Raw genomic sequence first — 25,864 nt, 5'->3', positions numbered from 1 at the left:
TCCGAGTGTAAATTTCCCCCAAGTACTAACAATGAAAATTCATCACTGAATCCACAGGTGCAGAATGAGGTGAGTGGTCAACTGCAGCAGGTTGTTACCCCACAGAATCAGGTGCCAAAACCGCCTTTTCCACAGAGCAGAAACTCTCAGAAGTATAGTAGTGAATCGGGATTCTACAATGAAGAACAGGTAAATAAACTGCCACGCGCTAGCGCTGTCTCGCAGTATTGGCTGCAACGCGATGAAAGTGACTCAGAAGAAAGTTATTGACGGTGCCGAAGGGAGGAAGAAGAGTGCGAACTTGGCGCAACTCTAGAAGTAGACCAGACAGGACCATTTGTAGATGGGAAGGTTAATGATGAAAATATTACTTTCCTAGTTGACACTGGTGCTACTCGATCAACTGTTAGATCAGCTGATGTTAAGAATCTTCCTCTCTCGGATGAAACGATCCAAGTAATTGGTGTATCCAACAGACAGATTAAAACTTACCTTACAGAACCAGTAAAGGTTAGCATAGGGAAATGTTCGGAAATGCACCGCTTTGTTGTGTGCGACACTAGTCCTGTGAATTTATTAGGTAGGGACCTGTTGTGCAAAATGAATTGCACTATATTTTGTACTCCGGATGGAATAGCATTTGATACGCCAGATGATGATGTACTGTATAAAATGACAATAGCTAACAGAGAAAATGAGGTTGTTGAAACCTATGCCGTATTCAACCCTGATGAATTACCAAAAGAATTGAAACAATCTGTAAAAGCAGAAGTATGGTATTTCATTGGAGATGTAGGACTAATGTGAAATATAGATCCAGTAAAAATAACAGTAAAGGAAGGAGTAAGCTATCCAAATGTCCCTCAATATAAGTTGACACCTGAAATAATTGAAGGAGTAACTCCTGTAATGGAGAGAATGATCAGACAAGGAATCTTGAGAGAAATAATGAGTAGTCCATGTAATTCACCAATAATGGGACTGAAAAAGCCTAATGGGAAATTCAGAATAGTACAAGACCTGAGAAAGGTGAATAAAATTGTTGTGTCATGTTGTCCCATTCTACCAAATCCATCAGTGATTTTATATCAGATTCCTCATGATGCAGAATGGTATACAGTGATTGATCTATGCCATGCTTTCTTTTCTATCCCATTACACCATGTCAGTCAGCAAATTTTTGCATTTTGTTTCGGCGAGCGTATTTTGACCTGGTGCCGAATCTCACAGGGGTATACAGAAAGCCCCTCAATATTTAATCAGCTATTGAAGAAGTCTTTGGAGAGTCTAGAAATGCCCGAAAATTCAATGTTAGTTCAATACATCGACGACCTTCTTGTGGCGTCGAAAACACGTGAAGCTTGTGAGGTAGACACTATAGCATTGCTAAATCATTTGGCAGATGGAGGACTGAAGGTGTCACCATCAAACTTACAGTTTTGCAAAAAAGGAAGTACAGTACTTGGGGCATAACATTGAGAAAGGACTGAGGAAAATAACGATAGATAGAATCAGGATCATAAAAGAAATGAGAGCTCCCATGAACCAAAGAGAGGTGAGAATGTTTTTGGGAATGGTTGGATATTGTCGTCAGTGGATCAGAAATTTTTCTTTGATTGCAAAACCTTTGGTACAATTGACGAGAAGTGATGTGAAAGATCCCATTGATTTGAACAAGGAAGAATTGGCTGCATTTAAACGATTGAGAGATGGATTGTGTGAAGCACCTGCATTAGGCATGCCTGACTATGAGAAGGAATTTGAGTTGTATTGCAGTGAGAGGAATGGATGTGCACTTTCTGTGTTGATACAGAAGCATGGAAAGATGAGGAGACCAATTGCATATTTTTTCATCAATGCTTGATCCAGTAGCTGTAGCCTTACCTGGATGTTTGAAAGAGGTAGCTGCTACATGTCGAAGTTTGGAGCAGAGTGAGGGAATTGTGATGGGATATCCATTGAAAGTGTTTGTACCTCATGATGCGGCTCTTTTAACAAGGAGTCATACTCAGTATATGACATAGTCGGCTGACTAAGTATGAAAAGGTCATATTAGGTGCAACCAATGTAAGTCTTGTGAGATGTTTAAATGTGAATCCTGCAACATTGTTACCTGATGCTGAAAATGTGGAAGTCAGAGATGAAGCAGATCATGATTGTTTGGATGTACTTGATTTTTGCACAAAACCACGACCAGATATAAAGGATGTACCTATGCCAGAAAGTGATTTTGTGATGTTTGTTGATGGGTCTTTTTTGAGAACAGATGGAGTGCTGAGTGCAGCATATGCAGTATGCATGGTTGCAGCAGTTTTGGATGCATCTTACCTGAAAGGAGTAAAATCAGACCAAGTAGCAGAATTTGTGGCCCTAACAAGAGTGACTGTGATAACTGACAGCCAGTATGGCTTTGAAGTTGTCCACGATTTTGGCCAACTATGGCTACAAAGAGGTTTCCTAACCTCAAGTGGAACTCCTATTAAGAATGCTGAAGTGGCTGGAAAGTTGCTTGAGGCGATACAGCTGCCTAGGCAATTGGCTGTTGTGAAATGTGCTGCTCATAGTCATGGTGGTGATTATATCACCACAGGGAACAGGTATGCAAACGACATGGCACAATATTGTGCACACAATCAGAATTCTATCAACCGGGCTAAGGAAAGGGAAATGTTTTCTTGCTCCTTGATGTTTACTAACATTGTGGGAACATGGGAAGAAGTAAGACAGTTGCAAGAAGAGGCAGGATATGAGGAAATGAAGCAGTGGATAAAAGCAGGATGTGCACCAAGAGAGAAAGATCATGTGTGGGTATATCGAGATGGAAGACCAGTTATGCCTGATAGCATTAAGTCTACCATGGCACGGATGTATCATGGACAAGGACACATAGGGAGAGACTCTATGATCAGGTCATTTAAACAAACCTGGTACAATGCAAAGTTCAGACTTGTAGCAGAAAGTTTGTGTCAAAGATGCCTAATATGTCAGCAATACAACCTTGGGAGAAAGACAGTAGTGAGTCTAGATACAATAGGCCGAGAAGGAGGGCCTTTTACCAGAATGCAAGTGGATTTCATTGAGATGCCTCCCTGTAACAGATTGAGGTATGTTTTGGTTATGGTTTGCCTATTCTCCAGGTGGGTGGAAGCATTTCCAACAAGAAGAAATGATGGGATGACAGTGGCAAAGTTACTTTTGAGAGAATTCATCCCTAGGTTTGGGTTCCCAGTGACAATTGAATCAGACCGAGGAGGACATTTCCATAATGAGATCATAAAATTGATTTCTGAAGCATTGAATGTACAACAAAAACTACATTGTGCCTATCGACCAGAGGCTTCTGGTGTGGTTGAACGAATGAATGGTACTATCAAAAATAGAATAGGGAAAATGTGTTTGGCCACAGGTATGAAATGGCCCGATGTCTTGCCTCTGGTACTCATGACTATTAGATCAATTCCAGACAGAACTACAGGGTTAAGCCCTCATGAAATAATCATGGGACGCGCCATGCGACACGTGTTTATACCAGTCAACAAGCTGATGACTATAACTGATGACATGGTGTTGGAATACTGTAAAAGCCTGGCTGACGCAGTTCATTCTGTGTTTCATCAGGTTGGAGCGGATGCCACCACCCTTGAAAAGAAGCCAGCCCATGATCTGAGCCCAGGGGACTGGGTAAGGATAAAGGTCCACAGAAGAAGAAACTGTTTGGTTCCAAGGTGGGGAAAACCAAGACAAGTCATACTGACCACGACCACAGCTGTAAAGTGTGCTGGACTGAAAAATTGGATCCATGTGAGTCATACATTGAGAATTCCAAATCCAGTGGACAGCACAGAAAAAGAATATTTTGATGAATCAGATTCATGTACTGAGTCAGATGACAGAGTCAAAAACAGGAGAAAACTCTGAAAGGGGGGGGAACAGAACCAAGTCTAACATTAGTCCCCAGAAGTAGCTCTCTGAGAAGGAGACTGCAGATTTCTGATACCAGTTCAGATTCCGAAAACGAACAAGGAACACAATGTTCCAGAAAAGAGCATAGAAAGGACAGAGATCAAGACAGTGAAGAGACAATAAAAGGAATTAGTGAAAAGGAAGTACCAGATGAAAGACTGAGAGAAACTCCACCTGAAATAACCAATTTAAATGAACAAGGGACAGGTACAGAGAGAGAGGGACAGATTTCTGCGGAAGACCCCCGAGGAGGTGTAAGGAACTGCTACATCTAGTTAGGTGAAGGGACAAGTAGTCAGCAGGAAGATTGCGTGTCGGAGACTCGAGGAGGAACAGAAGTAGGGAAAACAAAACAAGTGGTGGAAAAGGAGATTGTTGAAAAGAAAAAGCAAGTTGAGACAGAGTCTGAAGAAAGCGAAAATGAAATACCTAAAGGTCGAGTTCAGAGAAAGAGAGCTTGGCAAAATGAAAAGAACGATAAAGGAAGTAAGTTGAAGCGAGCTGCAACAGACGACGTGTGGCCAAATAAAATAAAGAAATTGAGATATCGGCTAACACGAGTAAATTCACCAAGGGCTGAACAGGTGAATGAAGTGACGAGTCAGGAGAAATCAAAGGAAGAAGAGACAAGTGTGACTAAAGAAAGCAGAAGAACAAGGAAACCTAACCAGAAGTATAAGTCACCGGAATGGACGTACGTGGCTCTGCCTGAAAGAGGAGAAGAGGCAGATAGTCAAGGAAATCCAGAGGAGACTGTACTGAAAGTGGTTGGAGAGGAAGAATCAGAAATCCTGAGAGTTCTCTTGTCCGACATTGGAGAAGAAGAAGCGGAAGTTCAGGAAATTCTGTATTTGGATGACGAGAGGAAAGTGAAAAACGATGAAATGCCAAACTGAAAAGACACAGAAAGCTGCTAATGAAGAAATAATAAAATAAGTCAAAAGATAGAAACTGGTAGAACCAAGTAGGTGCTTAAAGCCTTGGGTTAGAAAACTAGTTGTGAAGTAGAAGAGGCTAAGTCAAAAGACACGGTCCATTTTAGCAAAGATGGCTAACATAGATAGTAGCAAAGGTAGATGTACCTTCATGAGAAGATGGTGTAAAATGTGGTGTTGTTGTACAGGATTATTAATGCTTCTGTGGAGAATACTTGCTCTTCTGATTTCTTTTAAAGGTTACTATAGATACATTAGAAGGACATAGTGAGAATAAAACTAATGTAGGGAAAATTACAAAAGAAGTACCAACAGTATTAGATAAAAATTATTTACATAAGGATAGGTCTATAACAGATTTTTCTAACAATGTGTTTTCTAAATTATTGTATGAATATGTGAAGACAATGGACATAAGGGACTGCTACGTTTGCATGCAGTTACCTGCTTCTGTTTCAGAAGGAGTGACGTATCACCTTCCAGTAACATATGGAATAACATGTAGTGTAATAGCTAGCTTATTTTATCAGACGGGAAAATTAGAATATTATTTTTCAGATGTAGATAACATTTTCGCACAAGTACCTGCAATTAATAAACTAAATAAGGTGAAACCTGCTAACGTAATAGGTGAATTTTTCTTAGAAACTAAAGAACTAACATTAGAATACATATTTTAAAATAATTTGACTTGCAGTTTGAAGAAAGAGGAAAAGACATTCTTAGACATGGTTGAAGAAAGGAGACTGAAAATGCAAAGGAAGGCATCTGAAGGAAAGGTGGAAAAGACAGTTTGGGATGTAGAAATGGAAAAACACTTAAAAGGTGACGCTAGTCCAACTATGGCTTTAGATTGGCCTCAGAAAGAGAAATTGTGTATAAGAAGGAATCAAACTGTATATGATAATTACTTTTTAGGTAACAGTGAGTGCCATGATACATACCGAATCATGGGTGGATGGGGATCTAAAGGTGGAAGAGATCCAGTTTTCCCTGGACTATATTTTATTTGTGGGAACAGGGCAGATTATCGTCTGCCAGACCATTGATATGGCACATGTTACGTAGGCCTGGTTTTTCCGAAAATCTTTCATATGGATAGAGGAGAAGATGGTGTACATAGTTTAGGTAATCATTTAGCACGTAGTAAGAGAGAATCTTGGACAGAAATTGTGGGTGACATTTTTGGAGCATTGATACCAGCAGTGGGAATATATCTCTGAATGCAAAAAAAAATAGAAAACTATCAACTGTAGTGGATAGCTTGTCAACAAGCACCGCTGCAGTATTCTTATTGGTAAACACTGAAATGGTTGCCATGCATTCTATGGTAATGCAAAATCGACTTACCCTTGATATATTATTGGCAAAAGAGGGTAGAGTCTGTGGAATGCTGAAAGTTCAACACTGTTGTACTTACATTCCTGATGAAAGTAAAGATCTGAAAATTTACATTACAAATATTACAGAATTGCATGACGAAATTGCACCACTGGAGGTTGAAGGGGTTTGGGAAAAGATCGGAGAGAAGATATCAGCTATTAAAAATGTCTTAGTCAAGCTAGGTAGTACGTTTATGGGTAAAATATTGTTTCCACTAACATGTGTAATTTCCATAATATTAGGAATAAGATTAGGTTGTATTTGTTGTAAAAATAATAAAACCCAGAAAAGATTAAAAAGAGAAAAATTAAGGAGAAAAGACAAGAAACAAGAAAGAGAATTTGAAGAGATAGAATTGGAAGAGTGGAAGGATAGCATGTATAAAACCGCAAAAAGAGAAGAAATAGGGGAAACTCAATTATGAATAAGAGCAAGAACACATTTCAGAAACTTCCGTAAAGAAAAATACAAAACTTTGATGGTGTGGTGATAAAATCACCAAAGGGGGGATTGATGGAGCGGGTAATGCAAAATGTTGTATACCCTCCCCATTTGCATGTCTACGCTAAGTAGAATAATCGATTAATTATAACCATATTAAGAGTTTGAAGTGATTTCTAATCAATTTTTGCTAATATATGAATTATACGTGGGATTTGCATGGCCTAATTAATATGTAAACTAACTTATGTACGCATACTAATATTAGAGAAATTAGAATATTGCATGTTATATGTTGCTTTTGTGACGAAATTGTAAGTCGCATTAAATAGTAAGTATAATTGCTTTGAATGTTGCTATCATGCTAGATAATTACAGACACATAGGGGAATTAGTGAGGGTTTAACAATTTATTAGCCATTTCTATGTATTAATTATGTTTCGTGTTTGTTTTGCTTAAGTTGACCATTTGGGCATGCCACAAAATGGGCGCCTCTTACACTTGACGGGTCGAACTGCACTCCACAAGGTTCTGGGTGAAGTGCGCCTGCGCCAACGCCAGCAACAGTGGCCTCGTCTTGACCCTAGCCAGACTGTACCCACCAAGGACATCCTGGGAAAACTGCCAGGACCCTGGAACAATGGACTGTCTTTAAAAACCGGAACCAGCAAGTGTGATGATTTAATGGACAAAACTTCATGAGAACTTTAACTGACGACCCTAAATCCTCCAATCAGAAAGGCCGAAAACCAACATTTGTTACTTTTTGACAGTGATTTCATTATAAAAGGTGTCAGAATAGTGAGGAGCGCACTCTCATTGGTTTCCTGACGTTATGCTGACGGAGAGGACGTGACGCTGCAGGACAGCTGTTTCCCTGAATCTTTGACGGACTGAATTACTGCCCAATTTCCTGATGAACTGAACTTTCCAAGTAAATGGGCATAGATTGACGGGTACGCGCTTATGGTCTCAACCCAATCTATGGGACTGTAGCATGCAGCAGGACAACCTGATTGACTTAGAGGACGGCAATTAGCCAGAATAGGTAAATATGGTAATTTGCGGTTTGAATAACATTTTCTTTCTGATTTGCATTAATTGAGATAAAGCTTGTTAATAATCATTTACAAATGAGTTGTGTTGTTTATTCATGAGGAATGTTAAAATTCAAAAGTAAATGAGGGAATTAGAAGGTCACCAAAATACGCAACTAACTTAGATATATCGCGTCACATGGAAGGGATATTTAGAATATTAGGTATAGGATATGTTAAAGCATAGTTATGTAAAATTATCGTTCTTTAGGTTATAAAGTATTCCTTTCATGTCAGCGTTTGGAACAATCATCTCTCAGAAAGACAGACCAGTGAAGTGTGAATGTTGGTGTTATGGGCCCCACCAGTGAATGTATTGAATGAATGAGTTAGTGAGATATCTGGTCTGTGGCGAAGAGAGGATTTTGGATTCCACGCTGCATCACTTGCACTATTTCTGCCCTAGCCGTACTTGTCCTATGAAGAAGGGGTGTTTCTAATTATGAATGGATGTCTCTCCACTGCTTATGAAGATAAAATAATATAAAGAATGTACTTGCTCAGCGTGCTCTGCGAACAGAAACTTTCCACAGTATTTGATGTAAGGCGCATGTAGTTCAGAGGGCGTTCCTATCCCGAAAAGTGCGATATTTAAGCGCCAAAACACGTTGAAGGAAAGGAGAAGCAGGGTCTGTGGCTCAGAGAAGCAGGGTCTGTTGCTCTACCCTCTATTTTCAATCTTGTGGCAGGGGGGCACCAATAACAATTTTAATATAGGTCTGAAAATATAACAAAGGAGAAACCTAAATGGTGACCGAATGAACAAACCTTACCAAAACTAGGAATCCATAGCTAGGAGACTATAAAGTGACCAGTAATACTCTGGTGTTTAGCGAGCTAGAGGAGTACCCTGCTGATAAACCATACGACAGTAGGTAGGTCGGTTTGATCAGCCTGCATGAGTAAATGAATGGATGGTAGTTCTATTAGAGGTTTGGCTGTTTCTTCCGGGTGCCTTGTGTTTACAGACAGAGTACAAATGCTAACTCCTCTCACTGACTCTTTAATGTGTTAGCTACTTGTGTTATATGCGTCTGTGTGAGTGAGGGAAGTGTGTGGTGTTTCTTCTGTTACAGACACTGGTCCTATACTTATTCTTTGCGTTAGGGAAAGCTGCATTGCTGCTGTGCATTTTGTACCAATTGATATTGCCAATTCTCATCTTAACACAGGATGTGAATCAAAGAGTGAACCATCACAAAATATATGAACAGAGTTTACTTTGAGTTTTATGTGTGAATCAAGCACATTATGAAATTGACTATATGGCTCTGCAATATTTTTTTTTAAACATACCGGAAAAGTGGCTCCATGTCCTGTATAACCCCTTTGGTCAGTTGTGGCATTTTAGCCAAAATCACTCTGCATTCTGGATCTTTGAGCCCATAAAAGAAAATGTAGAGGCAAAATTAACCCTCCCACCCCATGCAATGTGGAGAATAGTGATATATGATAGTGTACTTCACAGACTAGTGACATGTAAAATAAATTGTGTCCCTGATGTTCTGCTTTTTTTGGAGGTTAAACAACTCAGTGGGCGAGAGGGAAGACAAGGCATTTATAATTCAAACTGAAACATCTCACTGCTAATAGGCTAACACAAACACTACTTAGGTAAAAAACAGCATGCTAAAAAGACATTGTGTCCCAGAACAATGCAAGCAGCAGAAATGCAATGAAAGGAAAAATAATGTGCTAGCATCCATCTTTCCAAGCGTCTGCCTGCGACCCTGCCATAAAAGACCATCTGGAGGGAGAAGAAAGGTGAATATCCTGAAGAGCGAAGGATAATAAAACCCCGAGGGACAGGAAGGGATGGAGAGAGGAGTACTGCTGGGGTGGGGAGAAGAAAAGAGAATATCACGGTGTGTAAGAGTGGGAAAGAGACATAAAATAAGGGGGCGAGGATGAGAGAACATGAGGGCCAGGACAATTTGACAATTTCTTTGTGTTTAACACTATCTACAGAGTGGGGTAATTATCACGTGCCTGTGGGGGGCGTTCTTGCAAAATAAATTACGCAAGAGGATGGAAGACACGCTGCATACCAGAGCGTTATTTGAGCACCGCCTGTGTTGGACTAAATCAGGCTTCTCCAAGTAGCTCACAATCTTATGGTAGCTCTCCAGCTCCCTGCAAGTAGCTCTCATGTGTGCAGTTCTGCCTCCTAAACTAGACGTTTTTGCTTGGTTGAATTAATGTATATATATCAAATTTAAAAAGTGTGTATTTGAAATACAAGTGTGTGTATGTTTTTAGAATTCATTGGGGAGACTTTTACTCATATTAGCTGCTATTTATAAAACATCTAGAAGCATTCTTCATCGACAAGGCGTTTTAGGTCGAGCTAAGCGCCAGCAGGCATGCGCTGCTCTTCGAGACTTGTTGTGGTGTAGAGTATAGAAGCCCCGCCAACTCTTCGCCCATATTTGCCATTGTCTTGTGTCATTGTCTGTCCTAAATGCTGGCTTCTGATTCGTAAATAGGCTTGTTAGTCCCTCCTTAGTACAGCCTCCCCTTCTTTTGCCACTTCCCATGGCAACTGGCCCCTTGACCTCGGTTGTTAAACGGTACGTGTTATTTAGACTGAGCACAATTTTCTTTATTCAGTTTCTCTTACTGCAGGCACAAAGTGCTTTGGAGCCTTCTTTACCCCCCTTTCCCTCCCGTTGTCATGCCTTTTTTACCCCCGCCACCCTCCCATTGTCTGTTCCTTCCCCATCCCCGCCCCCCTGTCCGCTGTCCATGCCTTCTCCCTCTGCACCGCCCACACTCTGTCTGCGCCTTCTCCCTTTACGCATGCCTTATTCGACAGAAACTGGGAGTATGGGACTAGGGCACAAAGTACTACCCAAGATCACACGGTTTAGATAACTTGCAGCGATGGAATCAGAATTTATGTTTTTGGGGTCATTTACCGATTAGACCGCATTGCCTCCCTACGGATGGAACAAACTGCCTCTTCTTTAAGTTTTCAAAGACAAAGCGACAGGGTTTCCTTTCAGAAATCTCTTCAGGGGGCGTACTTACACAAAATGTATTTGTTATCACAGCATCTCATTCACAGCGTGCATGCGTACACTAGGGGCTCTTTGATGACAACAGACTGGTATTGATCGACGGAGACAAAGTGGAAAACAAGGCAGCAGCTTGCAAAGAGCAAGCGCAGGATCTCAGCCTGCGGTAAGCCGTGAGAAGAAAGAATGCGCTTTATTAACTGTTTTCGCAGTCAGATTCCATGAGAGTAGTGCTTTGAGTCGCTCTGGTCCCACCGGGTCACATATCAGCCTCTCCATTCAAACGTTTAACTCTACAATCAAAAACAAATTAGTGATTTATCAACAGCTACAATAACAAGCATTTGCAATGCAATAGGTCACGCATTTACAAGAGTTTGAGCTATTGGCATTGTAAATGACAATGCCTTTTATTTATGTGTTTTTAAAACAGATAAAAGGCATTGTCATTTAAAATGCCAAAAGCTTAAACTCTTGCAAATGCAACACCTATTGCTATTTGAAAAAATAGTGCTCGAAGGCTGTGATTAAAGCCTACCGAGTAACAATGGGGGTGTTGCCATGGGAGGTTACAAAATTAGACAAGACGGTACTAAGGAGGGACTACAAAGCCTATTAACCAATCAACAGCCACTGGAGGGCACTTGGTGATCACATAACAGGTAGAGAACTTAATAGGAACATGTCTGTTAGATCTGGCACCACTAGCGTGGGTCTCCCTTCCATTTTTCGATGTTGTCTCCTCAGTTTTTGCTGGTATTAGATGCTCTGGGTGCTGTGCCACTGCCATTCAGTGCCACAGCGTGAATGCTCCCTGTGTAAATATGACATGTGAATTGGTATAACCATGATTGGCTTATTTGGTTTACCTGTTAGTACCTAGTAGCGTGGTCTGTGTGAGCCCAGGGCTGGTAAACCAAATGCTGCTGGTGGGCCTGCAGCGCTGGTTTGCGTCACCGACAGAAGCAGCTTGTAAAGTGTGTCTCAGACCTGCCACCGCAGAGTCTGTGTGCAGTCCAGAACTGCCATCTTAGCTGTGAAGTGCACCCACTTCCCAGCCCCTGAACCTTCCCTTGGCATCATGTGAGTCACCCCTATGGTAGGGTGCATTGTATGTGTACGGTAGGACATGCCCTGATGTGTGTAGCATGCCCTGGTAGTGAATTACACCCAATTTTGTTTTTCACTACTGTAAGGCTACCTGTTCTCCATAGGCCAGAATGGGCGGTTTGACTATTACATTCTATAGTCCTAACTGACCCAAAGAACATGGTAGAAACACGAATTTAGTATGCCTGGGCTCAGAAAATTAAGATACATCTTTTAGTGAAGTTTATTTTTATATTCTGTGTTTGAAAATACCACTTTTAGAAAGTAAGTATTTTCTTGCCTAAGCCTTTCAGTGTGATCTGCTGTTGTGTGTATTGGCTGTCTGGTTTTGGAGGGACAGGGCAGGCCGAGTCAGACCTGGGTTGAATAGAGAGATCTGCATTGGAATATGGGGTGGGGTAGCTCCTGGACCTGAATGTGCCTGGCAAGGTGAATGCTGGCTCCACCTCCTACTGTGCGTCTGATGGCAGACCCCCTCTTTCTGAAAAGAAGGATGCAGCCTGGTAAACAAAGTGCTCCAGGACTGACCAGAACTGGTTCTGGCTGGGTTCAGTGACTTGTAGCTTCTAAGAACAAAGACTTTTGGGGTATAAATATCTGTGCTGAAACCCCTACAATTTGTAGTGCTCCTGGACAACAAGACGAACCTCTGTCCGCGTAACTGAAGGAATCTGCAGGAGGTGACTATCCTTGTGCTTGTGTGCTGTTTCTTGGATTGGCCTGCAATGGTTACCGTTGGACTTGGAAGAAGAGGGAAAAGGACTTTGAAGGAACTTTTATTTATCTTGCTACAGCAATCACCCAAGGGCTAGGAGAGAGCTAGCCTTCTGTTGAAGTCTCAGGCACAACAGACTTCAGCATCAACCTCCTGTTTCCTCCCAGCGAGGATTTCCATCAGAAGGTGAGGCTCCTGTGAGTTCCAGGGCCTCTAGTTCTACTACAGAGAAGAGAGTACTGAAATCGTCGCTAATGCCCGTTTGCGAGCCGCCGCAGCTGAAAGCACACGGAAAATCACTGTGCTGCTGCCGTTGAGGGCTCGCTACCGAAAATCCTCGCATCGCACGTTTGCGGGCTGCCAAGTGCTCACTAAACCCAAAGATCATCGCATCGCACGTTTGCAGGCTGCCAGGTGCTTGCTAACCAAAGATCATTGCATTGAGATCATCGCATCACGACATCACTGCGCGGGCGTCAGCCATTTTCATCGCATCAGGATCGTCCCTCCCTCGCGGAGCGCCATTTCTTCGCATCGCAACCCGATCGCACACGCAACAGGATCGTCGCATCGTCTCCTCCCTCGCGGCAAGGAGTCATCGCATCAGCGGCCTAGCGTGCAGAAGTTTGTCACCTGGTCTCCGCACGCATCAGCAGATCGGCGCATCGTCTCCTCCCTCACGGCCAGGATTCATCGCTTTGCCGGCCTCGTGTGCAGAAAATCATCGCTACAGTTTCTTTGTGACATTTTGTAGGTTTTGCTATGAAATCCAGGTACTTTGTTAGTAAAAGGGTCACAGAGACCACTGCTTTGAACTGAACTCCTCTTTGCACACTTTGAACTATTTTTGCAGCATTTCAAGAGTAATCCTATTTTACAGTATTGTGGCTTTTTACCGTTATTGGTCTTGTGTTAACTCTATATATAAAGATACTTATTTTTTATAACTACTTGTGTGGTGTCCCTTTGTAGTGTTCTTCACTGTTACTGTGTATGGTCATAAATGCTTCCACACACTGCCTCTGAGATAAGCCTGGCTACTTGTGCTACGTTACCACAGGGTTGAGCAGGGGTTATCAAAGGGTGTAGCCCTCTTACTCTGACCTAGGAAGAAGGGTCCCTACTTGGATAGTGGCCAGCCATTGCCAACTAGAGACCCCCATTTCTAACAATGTCCACCGCTCAAATTAATTCCATAGTTCCCTACACTACTTCACCACTAATCTTATTTGGGTGCTGGACTAGCATGCTACTCCTAAAAAAAAAAGTGTTTTTGATGCCTCATCAGGGGTACCAAGTGCTATATAAATTGAAACCCCTCCATCTTCTATTCCTTCGCTACCCTTTTCAACCCAAATAACTAACTCACATGTCCAACGCTCAAATTAATTTCCATTTTACCATTTCCAAGCTTTATTGGGAGGGAGTTAAACTTGCAACGCCTGAGCCACTTGGAATTAAGGAAACGGGACACGGCAAAAACAATCGGGGGATGTGCATCAGTTCTCATAACTGAGGGCCTCCCATATCTGTCTAAACCCCAGGGTCCTACATATTGGTAGGCGCCAATACCTCCTGGGTGCTTTATAACCTGGACAGAAGAAGAAGACGTGAGTGAGAGTCTCTTCCTGACTATCAGAGGCAGGACAACCAACAGGGGAGGCTTTTGGCCATTTGTTCGTAAATGCTTGGTCTGGCAGTCAACCCCACCTAAACTGGGCATAGAGTTTCCTTGCCATGAGCGGATGGACGTCATCAAGGAAAGCCTCAAATAACTACTGATCTTTAAAATTGAGGAAGTCAGAGGTTAGTCGGCCTGAATTTATGCTCCCTTGGAGTTCAGCCAGTCTAAAAAGTCTATAAGATTTGACTAGGTCGAGGCGTGAAATAGGCGAGGACACTCCCTCGGGGTGGGTCCATAGGTTCGGCCGGTCTAATCTAGAGCACAGGTCTTTTATATGTGCGAACCAGGCTATTTTTCCCACCCCTGGGGGCCCCAAGATCGCCTTTACCTCCGACTGATAAGCTGCCAATTCGGGAGTCACCCAATTCGGGAGTCACCCATATTCGGCACCAAAAAGTCAGAGGTCACAACCCAATCTCCTCATTTATGGGTCTAAGCCCAAGGTCCATACGTAGGGGATAAGAAGAGTGCTTGGCGGAAGGTCAAGAGCTGTCTCATAAGCTTATTCTCAGATTTGACCAATGCACCTGCGGGACGATGTCCCCAAAGTTCTGCCCCATACATAATAGCACTCCTGATTTGAACTTTGTAAATCTCAGTCAACGAGCCCAGTTGTCTAGATGTTGTGTTCCTATATAATTTTGCTAGGCCCCCGGCCATATGTGCTAGTCTCAAGCCTGCCTTTTCTTGTTGCGACCCTCACCCAAAGGATTCCGTCAGCTTAACACCCAGGTAGTCAAAGACTGCCACCCTCTACAACTGGGTACCATTTAGGGTGAGGTTAGGGTGAGAAGTTTTACTAGGATTAAATACCATGTACTTGGTTTTTAATGTATTAATCTCTAGACCCCTGTTTTGCAGAATAGGGAAAAGGTGTCAAGGGTCCTTTGGATACTCATGGGCGATTTGGAGAGTAACAAGGTGTCATCCGCAAATATCATTGCTGGCACCTTGTCACGGGCAAGCTTTGGGACATCAATGTTGGCCACTTTGTTTAGTTGGTCCACCCGAGCATTAATTTAAAGACAGAACAGTGTGGGGGCCAGGACACACCCCTGCCTTACACCCCTATTCACTGAGGAGCGAGGAGTCAATTCCCAGTGTTTCCCGTATCTAACCTGGGCAAAATTTCCGGTATGCAATCGCTTGATCAGGGAGAGCAAATAGGGTGGAATGCCCAGTTGCTCCAAAACTACCCAAAGTTTATGACGAGGAACCAAATCGAAGGCTGATTTAAGGTCCAAAAATATCAAATAGAGGCTCCCACCCTCTATTGTCACCGTCTTCCAATATAATAATTGGAGCCTGGAGATTTGGTCAATAGTAAAGATGTTTTTTCGGGAGCGTGCCTGATAGGCACTCAGGATCTCTCGCTCGTCCATCCAGGACTGAAGGCGCTCTAGAATAATCCTGGCAAACAGCTTCTGGGTTACGTCAATCAGGCTTATTGGCCTATAATTTGTGGGCAGGAGGGGGGAACCCTTTTTGTATACTGGAAAGATTTCGGCCCCTAACCAGGTATCCGGGATTTTCAATGCGGTTTAATATGGCATTAAATATTACACAAAGATATGGGCCCCAGACATTGGACTCTTCCCGAAATAGATCCCCAGGAATCTTGTCAAATCCTGGGGCCTTTCCAAGGGGTAGCTTCCCAATAGCACTCAGCACCCCAGTCAAAGTGAACCCTACACCATCTTCAAGGGGGTTCTCCACGGCAATTGGCAGGGTTCCCTCTGTGGGCTCCATGATGTCCTGAGTGGAGTACAATGATTGGAAATGAAGATTCCAAGCTTCCACAGCAATGTTTGGCTCAATAGGCGAACTCCCTGAGGAACTAGCTGTTCGAACCAAGATCCAAAACTCCCTCATCTCTCTGTTGGTGAGGGCCTGCATAATCGCGTCCCATCTTTCAGACTCCCACTCTTCTTCGGCAAACTTTAAGCTATTACTATATAGGACCCTCCTCGTTTTTAATCGGAGATCTGTCTTTGGTTTTTATGGCATCAATGAGGGCACTCTTTGCCATGCGGCAGGAGTTATTAAACCAGGTAGATTTAGGGGAGCTTTTGCCCTTTGAGTGCATCAGGGGATTGAAAATATTGGTTAGGCTAGTGGTCAAGTCCACATGGGAGGCCATAAGTTGGGTGATAGTGTCAGGAGTGTTAAGAGTCTGTGCAGCCTTTTCCATTACCAACAACGGGGGAATAATTACGGAGTAGAGGGCAGCAACCTTTCATATTTCCCTATACTTAATTCATCACAAATCATTTTTGGGTTCCGGAGTAGAGTAATTCTTGCTGAAAAGGGCTTCGATGCCACGTCAGGGGTAGTCAGCACTATATAAATGCAATTACAATTACCATATTTGTTTACAGGCCCAAAACCGTGCGCCTACACAAGTACAGTCTGGATCTGATGTGCTAAGAACTATGCTTCGTGCCATTGCCCAGAATCCCCCTTGCCTTGAAGCAATCTTTTCACATACTCGGATTTTACCTCTGACCACAAACAGAAACAACCCTGTTAGAAATTATGGCTGTAATCCAACTTTTCTGCCGCAAAATCAGTTCTCAGAGGGAACGCTTGAATTAATCAATTGTGAAGAGTCTCTTATTAGAATCTAACACTCTTTATTGACCATCTGTGTGAATCTCTCTTGTTGTCTTTCGTCAACAGAACTGTTACTTTAAGAATCTATAGTATGTGGAATCTCCCACCTTAAAAAACACATCACTGAATGTAGGGCTTTAAGTGGGCCGGGTCTCACCGCTGCTGAGCACCGGCAGCTTTTTAAAGGGGGACTTGACACGGGTCTCTATCGGGCTCTGTTTTGTGCCCTGGCACAGGTGGTCTGTTTTTTTCCGGACTGCAGTAACAGCAGACACATCGATGTGCGCTGCTCACACTGTTCACTTCTCACTAGTGGAGAAGTTACAGCATAACGTCATGCCTGGTGAGCGTTGGAAGGGAAATACTTTAAAGAGAGTTATGTTCTCTCTGGATTTCCCTTCTCTTTTTGAAACTCAGGAGCAGCAACATCGTCGTGGTGTTACCAGGGCTTTAAATGGAAGCTTTTTCAATATTATATACAACAAGCCATTGTTGCTGCTTATTTATCTTATGCAACTAACAACCATTGACAAAGCCAATATTCCTGCCTTGTTGTAGGTATGATGTTACTTGTTGTATCATATATCTGGATGCAATGACAGAAACAGCAAAATACAAGTTGGGCGGCACACTATGCTAAGCACAGATTTTTAGTTTGTGTTTTTAAGCCACGCCCTTAATTACATTGGCCACGCCCCTTTGAGAGAACCCCTAGTTTTTTGATCCCACTTAAAGCCCTGACTGAATGTATAAAGATTCTACCAATCGGGTGAGCATGGTTTGTCTCCTGGAGCTGGATTGTAGCAGATGCCAAGAAAAAACCCTGCAGCAGTGCCCCACAGTCAGTGCTTAATATTGCTTAATATGTGCCGGTGTTTGACAGTAGTGGGCAACGTCTGATTTTTGGGGGCCGAGACTTATTTTATAATCATCTGATTTTGACCCGGGGGAAGAGAGAAAGAGAGAGACAGGAAAGGGATGAAGATGAAGGATGGGGAAGATTAAAAAATATAGGCAAATGGAAAAAGCTTGGATGCAAAAGGACCGACAAGAGTGAGATAAAGAACGAGAAGTGTAGGGTGTGGAATAAAGAGCAAAGCAGAGGAATCAAAACTAGACAGCCCTGGTACTCAGCAGCCTATGGCCATTGGCAGCATGGAGCCGCTGAAAACAGTAAGGATCATGCCATCGGCACTCTTTTGACACATTTTCATCCCTGCTGCAGGGTAAACTGCAGCAAGTATTCCCCGAAGAAACAAGCATTGACAAACGCAATATGTCTGAATTTAACGAGCTAGCGGAAGAGAACCTCTACCCACACCACTCATCGGGGCTGCAGTGAACTGAAGAGGTCCCATCTCACCCTTCCAGTGGCTGTTCCACACGAAACCACAATGGTCCAGGTCATTTTACTGAGGGAGCTGGGTGGATTAGTGCACCTACTGCAGAGAAGGGTGTGCGTGCTGGTCTAGCTTACATAAAGTTCATGTCACAGACTTCACTCTCGATACATGCACACTTCCAAGAATGAAAACCAGTGCAGCTGAGTTGCTATCTTCATGTGCGTTTATTACAGCGCTTAGAGCTCCGTCTTCTTCTTGCATGCAGCGTTTTCGGAAACAGTTCAAGGACTGGTGGCACTACAACGTGGGACTGGAAGAATTAAAATCTAACTGCACTTCCTTAGGGGAACAGACGGCTTGCTGAGTTGAATAGTTGCTGGCAAGGCCAACTCAATGATTCATCCTTGCGAGCTGTAAGGATATGCCTGAATTTAACGTGACAGTGCAAGAATAATTGGGTTAGCACGTGACAGCCAAAGACATTTAAAGCGAACGGCGGTCTATAATGGAGACACGACCTTCATTAAAATTCTCTTTTTGTTTTGTTTCAATACAAACATTCTTTGAAGTCCTATTATTTCTATGATATGTAAAGTATACAATGAAGCGTATCTGGTCACCAGAGGTTCACTTCACACAACAACACAAAGAAGACTGCAATGAAGGCAAGGGAGCCTTCACTACAGACCCACCTTTTGTTTCCATGATAAACAAGCATTGGCTGAATGAGAGACTCGCGGCAGCTACTGCCCTTGTGTAGTGGCCACTGTGATCTGGGTCACCTCAACAGGTCTAGGTGAGTTAATTTAGTGGATGGGTGTTCAGGACAGGGCAAAATTGTTTGTGCTGCTGCAATTTTTGATTGGGGAGAAGTGACATGTAAGGGAGAACTTCAGTGTCTGAAATCAAACATGAAAACATTACAAAGCATCACATCTTCAGTAAACAAAACTCCAGAGGAACTTTAAAGGACAGTAATGCAGTTATTTTCTCCCACCCTACTTCATTACACTTTAACACTGCTCTACAAACCCAGCATCTCGTCACTAATTTCTCTCTGCAAACACACTATCTCTTCACTGACTCATCTCTGTACAGTCTCAATAACTTTTCAGTGCACCATGTCTTTACAGTCCATATATGTCTTAATTGTCATATCTTGTAACATCCTCTGCAACTCTTCACTGCCCCATGCCTTCACAGTCTCTGCATCCCTTCACTGGCCTGTCCCTCTGCAGTCCCAGCATCACTTGAAATACCCCTCTTTTATCCACTGCTCCGGCATCTTCTCACTGTCAAATCGCTCTATAGCCTCTACATCTCTTCACTCTGCTCATCCCTCCACATTTCCAGCATTTATTTGCTGTTCCGTCTAGCTAGTCGAGGCATCTCTTCACTGGGCATGAATTGCATGTCCAGTGTTCACCGAATAGCACAAAAGCTTTTCTATGTGTATTACTAACAAGTAACCTGAGTGTCCTAAAATGGCCGCCAAAAGCGTGGGATTTCACTGTGCATGCATCTACTGCATCTACATAGTATGACGTTTTCTATGCTTGGAGGGAAAACTTTGCAGCTGCATCGACCCGGACAGAGGAAAGAAAATTGTACAAAAATATATACAATGTATTGATCATAAAGTGAAATACGGGTTGGAATAAAGCTTGGGAAGGTGAATTAAGGGGCGGGGAAATTGAACAATGAACCTAAAGTAAAATAATACATTTAGTATGGTGTGATGACCTCTTCCCCTTGCCTTGCCAAATCAGAAGTAGGAGTTTTCACGATATTGAAACATTTGGGGGTGGTACATACACGTAGAATAATATAACTAAGGAAGTTTAGTTTGTTAGATGTCGGAGGCGGAAACACAGTTGCAGTCACAGACCCTACGTCGCCTACAGATGCCAGAGACCCTGCTCGAGAGACCAAGATACTGATCGAAGAAGCCAATCATCTAGAATGGGAGTCGCAGAAGAAATATCGAGGAGAGTTGTGCCAGAGAAGGGTGCAACGCAGGCGTTGCACCTAGAAGAGGTCACCTTCCCGGTCCTGAACCTGTCTTGATCCTTAATCTCCCTACCTGTTCTGGAGAACTTCACCTGAATCCTAGGCCATGGTTTGGTCCTCACGCTATCTTAGGTAAATATAATTCTGTGTAGTATGTCCTTGTACTGCTCTCTGTTTTTCCCTCTTCAGGTACTGTCATCATGATATGTTAAATTGAGACTTATATTGAACCCGACTTGGTTTCTTCCTGAAGGAAATCGGTGCAACATGTAGAGCACACCCCTCCCCCCGGGGCACCATGGCGGCGCCAAACCCCCCCCGGCCAATGGGGGGGGGTTCGGGGAGGTACGAACCCCCCAATGGGGGCGCGGTACCTGAGTGGCGGGAAGAGCGTAGTGGGGGTTATAAGCCGCCGCTCCCCCAGGTAGCTCCTAACTTCGTGGAGGGGGGAGAGCGGCGCACCGTTGGCCTTTTTTCGGAAGAGTGGAAGACGACTGCGAAGCGCTGCTGGGGGACAAAAAGACCCGAGTCGATTCCGGAGAAGAGTAGTTGCCCAGGAGGCGGTGCGCCCTGCTCAACCAAGGTCGGCGTGGTCAGCGTTCAAGCGGGGTCCCGGTTTTACCGATCACACCGTAAGGAACTCCCGCACCCCCACTGACGGTGACCGCGGCCTGGCAAGGCTCCGCCGCATCCGGACCCGGGCCTGCCCCGCAAAGACCCCCCCCGAAGAGGCGCTTGACTGCCACAGTCGGAGCAGTTACAAGCGCGGTGGGTGAGCGCCCTGTCTAAAGAGCGCCCGCATGCTACGAGACCGGCGAGGACCTGAGCACCAGAGTTGGTAAGAATTTGGTAAAGGTAAACAATATTGCAGGTAAATCAAAATTGACCCCAGCGGTATTACTAGCTTATTGTATAATTGTTTATGGGTCCAGGTGAGTATATGGTGTGTGAGTAACACAAGCTGGTAACCCGCTAGATCACCATTCACCAGTGATACGCAAAGTAATAGTAGATGTTGTAGCACCTAGGATAATGTGCTAAACACTTACAAGGTCCTAAAGGTGAGACATATTGACTGTGCCACTGCTGGTTTACATTACCGCTGGCAGTCATTCATCACGCACACATTACCGCTGGCAGTCATTCATCACGCACAAAGGTGATCACTACTAGTTATCTTGCATATGGCAGCCACTAACGTAATTTTGCCTAATGTGGTTACTACTACATCTCTAATAATATTCTTAGCTCCCGGTGATTTTCATTGAACATAATTTCTTATTCCAAAAGATTGGCGATTCCTGCACTAGACCTTCACACCACTGTACATGCAGGTTATTGTGGAATCGACAGCATTGCCGTGTTAAAGTATCACACAGGAGGGTAGCAATACCTGTCACGGGGGTGCCATTGCCAACCCCATCTGGTACAATAGGTAACAGCAAGGTGCATTCTGGGAGTTGTAGTTAGGAGTGTAACACGTGAATGTGTCAATAAATCGGGTATGTAAATGAGCTGCTAGATAAAAAGCGTGGAAGCTGAACGTGTCATACATGACTTGCCCGACACCGGGGGACAAAAGCTGTGAATACATCACAGACACATACATACATACATACATACATGCATGCCACACGCATACTCGACAGTACTGCCTCCCCATGCTCCCGGCTCTTTGCCAGCACCGCAAGCCCGGGGCCTCAGTGGCTATGCCTGCGAACCAGACCCCACACCACCGCGAGCCTCCAGCCCCTCTCACCGCGGTGTCCCGGGCCGCCTGCGTCCGCTGTTTCCCCATGTCCAACACACGCCTGGAGGTGGCAATGACACAGAAAAGGGACTGTACTGCATGATGCGAATAGACACTGATGACGGACAACGGCTCCAAGCCCTGAACTGACAGAAGACTTCTTGCATTTCCACCAGGCGAAATAGTCATCGACAAAGGACTACTTACGGAGGCCCATGGCATAAGCCAGGAGGCGGGTGGTATTGGACGGGACGGCAAGGGGCGTGGCCAAGAAGTAGGGTGGTAATGGTCGGAAGGCTGGAGGGGCGCGGCCAGGAGGCAGGGTGGTATTGGACGGTAGGCTGGAGGGGCGTGGTCAACCGTCCAGGGGGACAGTCACTTCCGCGTTCACAGGACACCGCCCCCACGGTTGCAGAGGAGTGTGCGGGGGTAGTTTATTTATTTATTAGGTCTCGCCTGAGACAGCGCTTTAGCGCTGCTTTGGCGAGACTTATAGTAAGCGAGTTTTGGAAGTGCAAACGAGTGCTTTCAGGCCTCCAAATACAGTGCATGTATGCTGGGCGCGCGCACCATTTGGAGGCCTGAAAGCACTCGTTTTCTTTCACTTTCGCCTGTCACACAGCCGCGCTTTGAAGTGTGATCGCGATTGCGATCACTTACATTTCGCGGGCGCTTTGATGTTCTCAGTGAGCCGCGCGGCCACTGAGGACATCAAAGCGCCCGTGAACACCATTTGCCACTCCCTTCCTGCTTGTTCTGTTTGTAAGTTTTCTTCTTTTCATTTCAATGTCTTGGGTTGCTTGCGTACTCCTAAAGCAGTGCGTGTATTCTGTTATATGTTTTTGTTATTTCTTTATATACCCGATTTAATTCTGTTATTGGTCTCACTCGCGGTTTTTCTTTTTAACTTTCTTTTCCGCTCGTTAGTCAAAGTTTTATTCCCTTGTTGTCGATCCTCAGCAGCTTGCCTTACGTTTTTTCCTATACAACGTTTGTTAACACGTCTACGATTCACTTTTATTTTACTTTTCGTTTATTAACCGCATTTAACGCTGCTTTGACTACCTCGTTCCAGACATTCTCTTTTCCATTTGCAGTTTTTTCTCATATTATTTTCGTCTTTTTGCCCGCTCGTACGTTGTTGTATCTGTCCATTGCTTCCTCGCACTCTCATTTTTTTCTTTTCACATTTCATGTCCTTTCACCATGTCCGCCCTTCGCCAGTTGTCTTCATGGTTACACAATACCCTTGCGTATTGCCCCCTATTTTTACCATTCTGCCCCCCACTCACCCAAAATAAATACTCTTTCTCTTCACCCTTCAAGTCCACTATCCAGCGCTCCCTTCTCTTTCTGCGGGTCTAGTCAGTAAATATTCCCGACATCTCCCTGCCCTCTCACCTGCAAACTCCTCACCTGACTGGACCACAGACCCTAGCTTGTTTTTTCTTTTTTTCTCATTTTAAATCCATTTTTCCCTTCACTGACCACTTCCCTCGATTTCACCTCCCTCTTCCCGCCTCTTATATCCTGTCTCCTCCCATCTCTCTTTGTCCTCTAGTTTTTGACCCACCCATTCCTAAAAAAATCAAAATAGCATAAATCATTTTTTGCTCCTATGACTGCGGATAGCTTCTTTTGTTCAAGAATAACGATGCCTTTTTTTGCATAGCGCCTGCTGCATTGAGCGGGCCCTGCAACGGAGCTCAGAGAGGTTCTAAAAGCAGAATGTTTATTTCCGGAAGACAATTAAACGCGGTGATTCGATATATAATTTTAAAAGATATTTTATAGTATTGCAGTGTTTAGCTGCAACATGTACCATAATGTAGACAAAACAAAGCAGCATCTTTAAAGTGCGTATAAGTCCTGTAAACGTCATTTATTTCGGCGGGCACTTATCACTTTTGCTTCGTTTCATCTTGCACTATTGGGTCTGGTCATTATTTCCTCCTAATCCAGGAGTTTATGAAAATATCCACTGTTCAGTTGCACTTGTCGGCGCAGTGTTGTTGCTTCGTAGCACTATAAGCAACATATGCTGTATTTACTCAACCGGATCGTTCTAATGCTCCTGTCCGTCAAATGAGCGAAAATCCGGTTCCAATTTCAGCAGCAGACGCACCAACCCACAGAGCTTTCCTCACCATTAATGTTTTCTTACCAAGTTTAACGAAACATGGGGCCTGGTTGGAAATTTAAAAGGGAAATTACGGGGTCTTGGGGAATGGCTCACGCCCTGCGGGTGGTGTCGCCACGAGAGCTATGCCGGGAATGTCGCTGGGTTGTGACTTCATGTGAGAAAAGAGCAGGTAATAAAATGTAAATGCGGTCTTGATAAGACAAGCAAGTGAATACCTGGCCCTGCCTAATGAACGAGCATTTTTTTATTCACAGGAATGACACATTTTATAATTAGAAACCAGGGCCTGCATTCTTTACCTGGGACAGACGCAGATCGCAGCTCCCCCTAAATGTCGCCCCAGTTCCCTGTCTCCAGCCCCAACACACTTTCATGGAGGAAACATTTTTGGAAGGGGGCGGGGAGGGGCTCTGAAATCACACTGCATATTAGTAAAAGAGGTCACCTTCCGCTGTTTGCCTTCCTGTAGTGTGAGTCCCACATCTTACTCTGTGAGTAGTTCTGCGTTACTCCAGGCTCGGTCCCTTTGCACGGGTGCAAAGTGGTGCAAATGGCGGTGTCAATCAACTTTTGCAGAAAAAAAGTTTTGTGTGGTGTTGAAAAGTCGACACAAACACTCCACAAAACTGCTTCAGCTCACCTGGAACCAAGCACCTGTTAATATATGCAAAGTGGATGTAAAGTTGCGTAAACTCTGCAAACGCCCTAAGATTCCACACGAGGCTAGATCGACTTAAGTGGAATGACCTAGCTTTGTATGGAATGCCTGCACTAGTTGAAAGCAGAGTCAAACAATAGGCAAAAAGAAATCTGCACGAGTTATTACAACTAATGCCTGTGAAAAAATAACATACCATTGGATATAACCATAGGCCCTTGCCTGCGCATATAAATATGCACGGGAGGGTGCCCTCATGTCTAGATTGCCTTGGCACCACGCTGCAGAAATAGCGTTTTGTCTGGGTGAACATGAATGATATCATCATTAGCGAGCAACTCTTGGTAAATATGGTGCTGCAATTTTACCCCAAGGCAGGGCCACTGGCATTACGCAATTCTGCGGCCATGGCTTTTTTTCGAGTAATTATGGATTTTCCGCTCTTGCCACATAATCCATCTGCTGCGTGAACTTCATATTTTAACCCCCAAATATTGTTCCTAACACAAACCTATAAAAAGTTACTTAAAAGGTCACGACATGTTCCACCTCGGTCTCTCCTCACCCTCCACCTCCGTCTCTCCTCACCCTCCACCTGTCTCTCCTCACCCTCCACCTCCTCACCCTCCACGTCTCTCCTCACCCTCCACGCGTCTCTCCTCACCCTCCACGCGTCTCTCCTCACCCTCCACATGTGTCTCTCCTCACCCTCCACACGTGTCTCTCCTCACCCTCCACACGTGTCTCTCCTCACCCTCCACGTGTCTCTCCTCACCCTCCACGTGTCTCTCCTCACCCTCCACGTGTCTCTCCTCACCCTCCACACGTCTTTCCTCACCCTCCACACGTCTTTCCTCACCCTCCACACGTCTCTCCTCACCCTCCACACGTGTCTCTCCTCACCCTCCACACGTGTCTCTGCTCACCCTCCACATGTGTCTCTGCTCACCCTCCACACGTGTCTCTGCTCACCCTCCACAGGTGTCTCTGCTCACCCTCCA

At 44.2% G+C, this 25,864-nt stretch overlaps 1 protein-coding gene across 1 annotated transcript in view; it reads right to left on the bottom strand.

The window, feature by feature from the left end:
- Window positions 1-22,217, bottom strand: part of LCMT2 (leucine carboxyl methyltransferase 2) — a 115,577-nt gene extending 93,360 nt beyond the window's left edge. The window contains exon 1 of the mRNA XM_085623589.1: window positions 22,072-22,217. Coding sequence (XP_085479715.1) covers window positions 22,072-22,110 — 39 coding nt within the window. The 5' untranslated portion in view covers window positions 22,111-22,217. The remainder of the gene's footprint in view (window positions 1-22,071) is intronic.
- Window positions 22,218-25,864: the final 3,647 nt, after the last annotated feature.

This window comes from Triturus cristatus, chromosome 8, assembly GCF_964204655.1.
Source record: "Triturus cristatus chromosome 8, aTriCri1.1, whole genome shotgun sequence".
NCBI lineage: Eukaryota > Metazoa > Chordata > Amphibia > Caudata > Salamandridae > Triturus > Triturus cristatus.
This window is presented reverse-complemented; position numbering and strand designations above follow the sequence as displayed.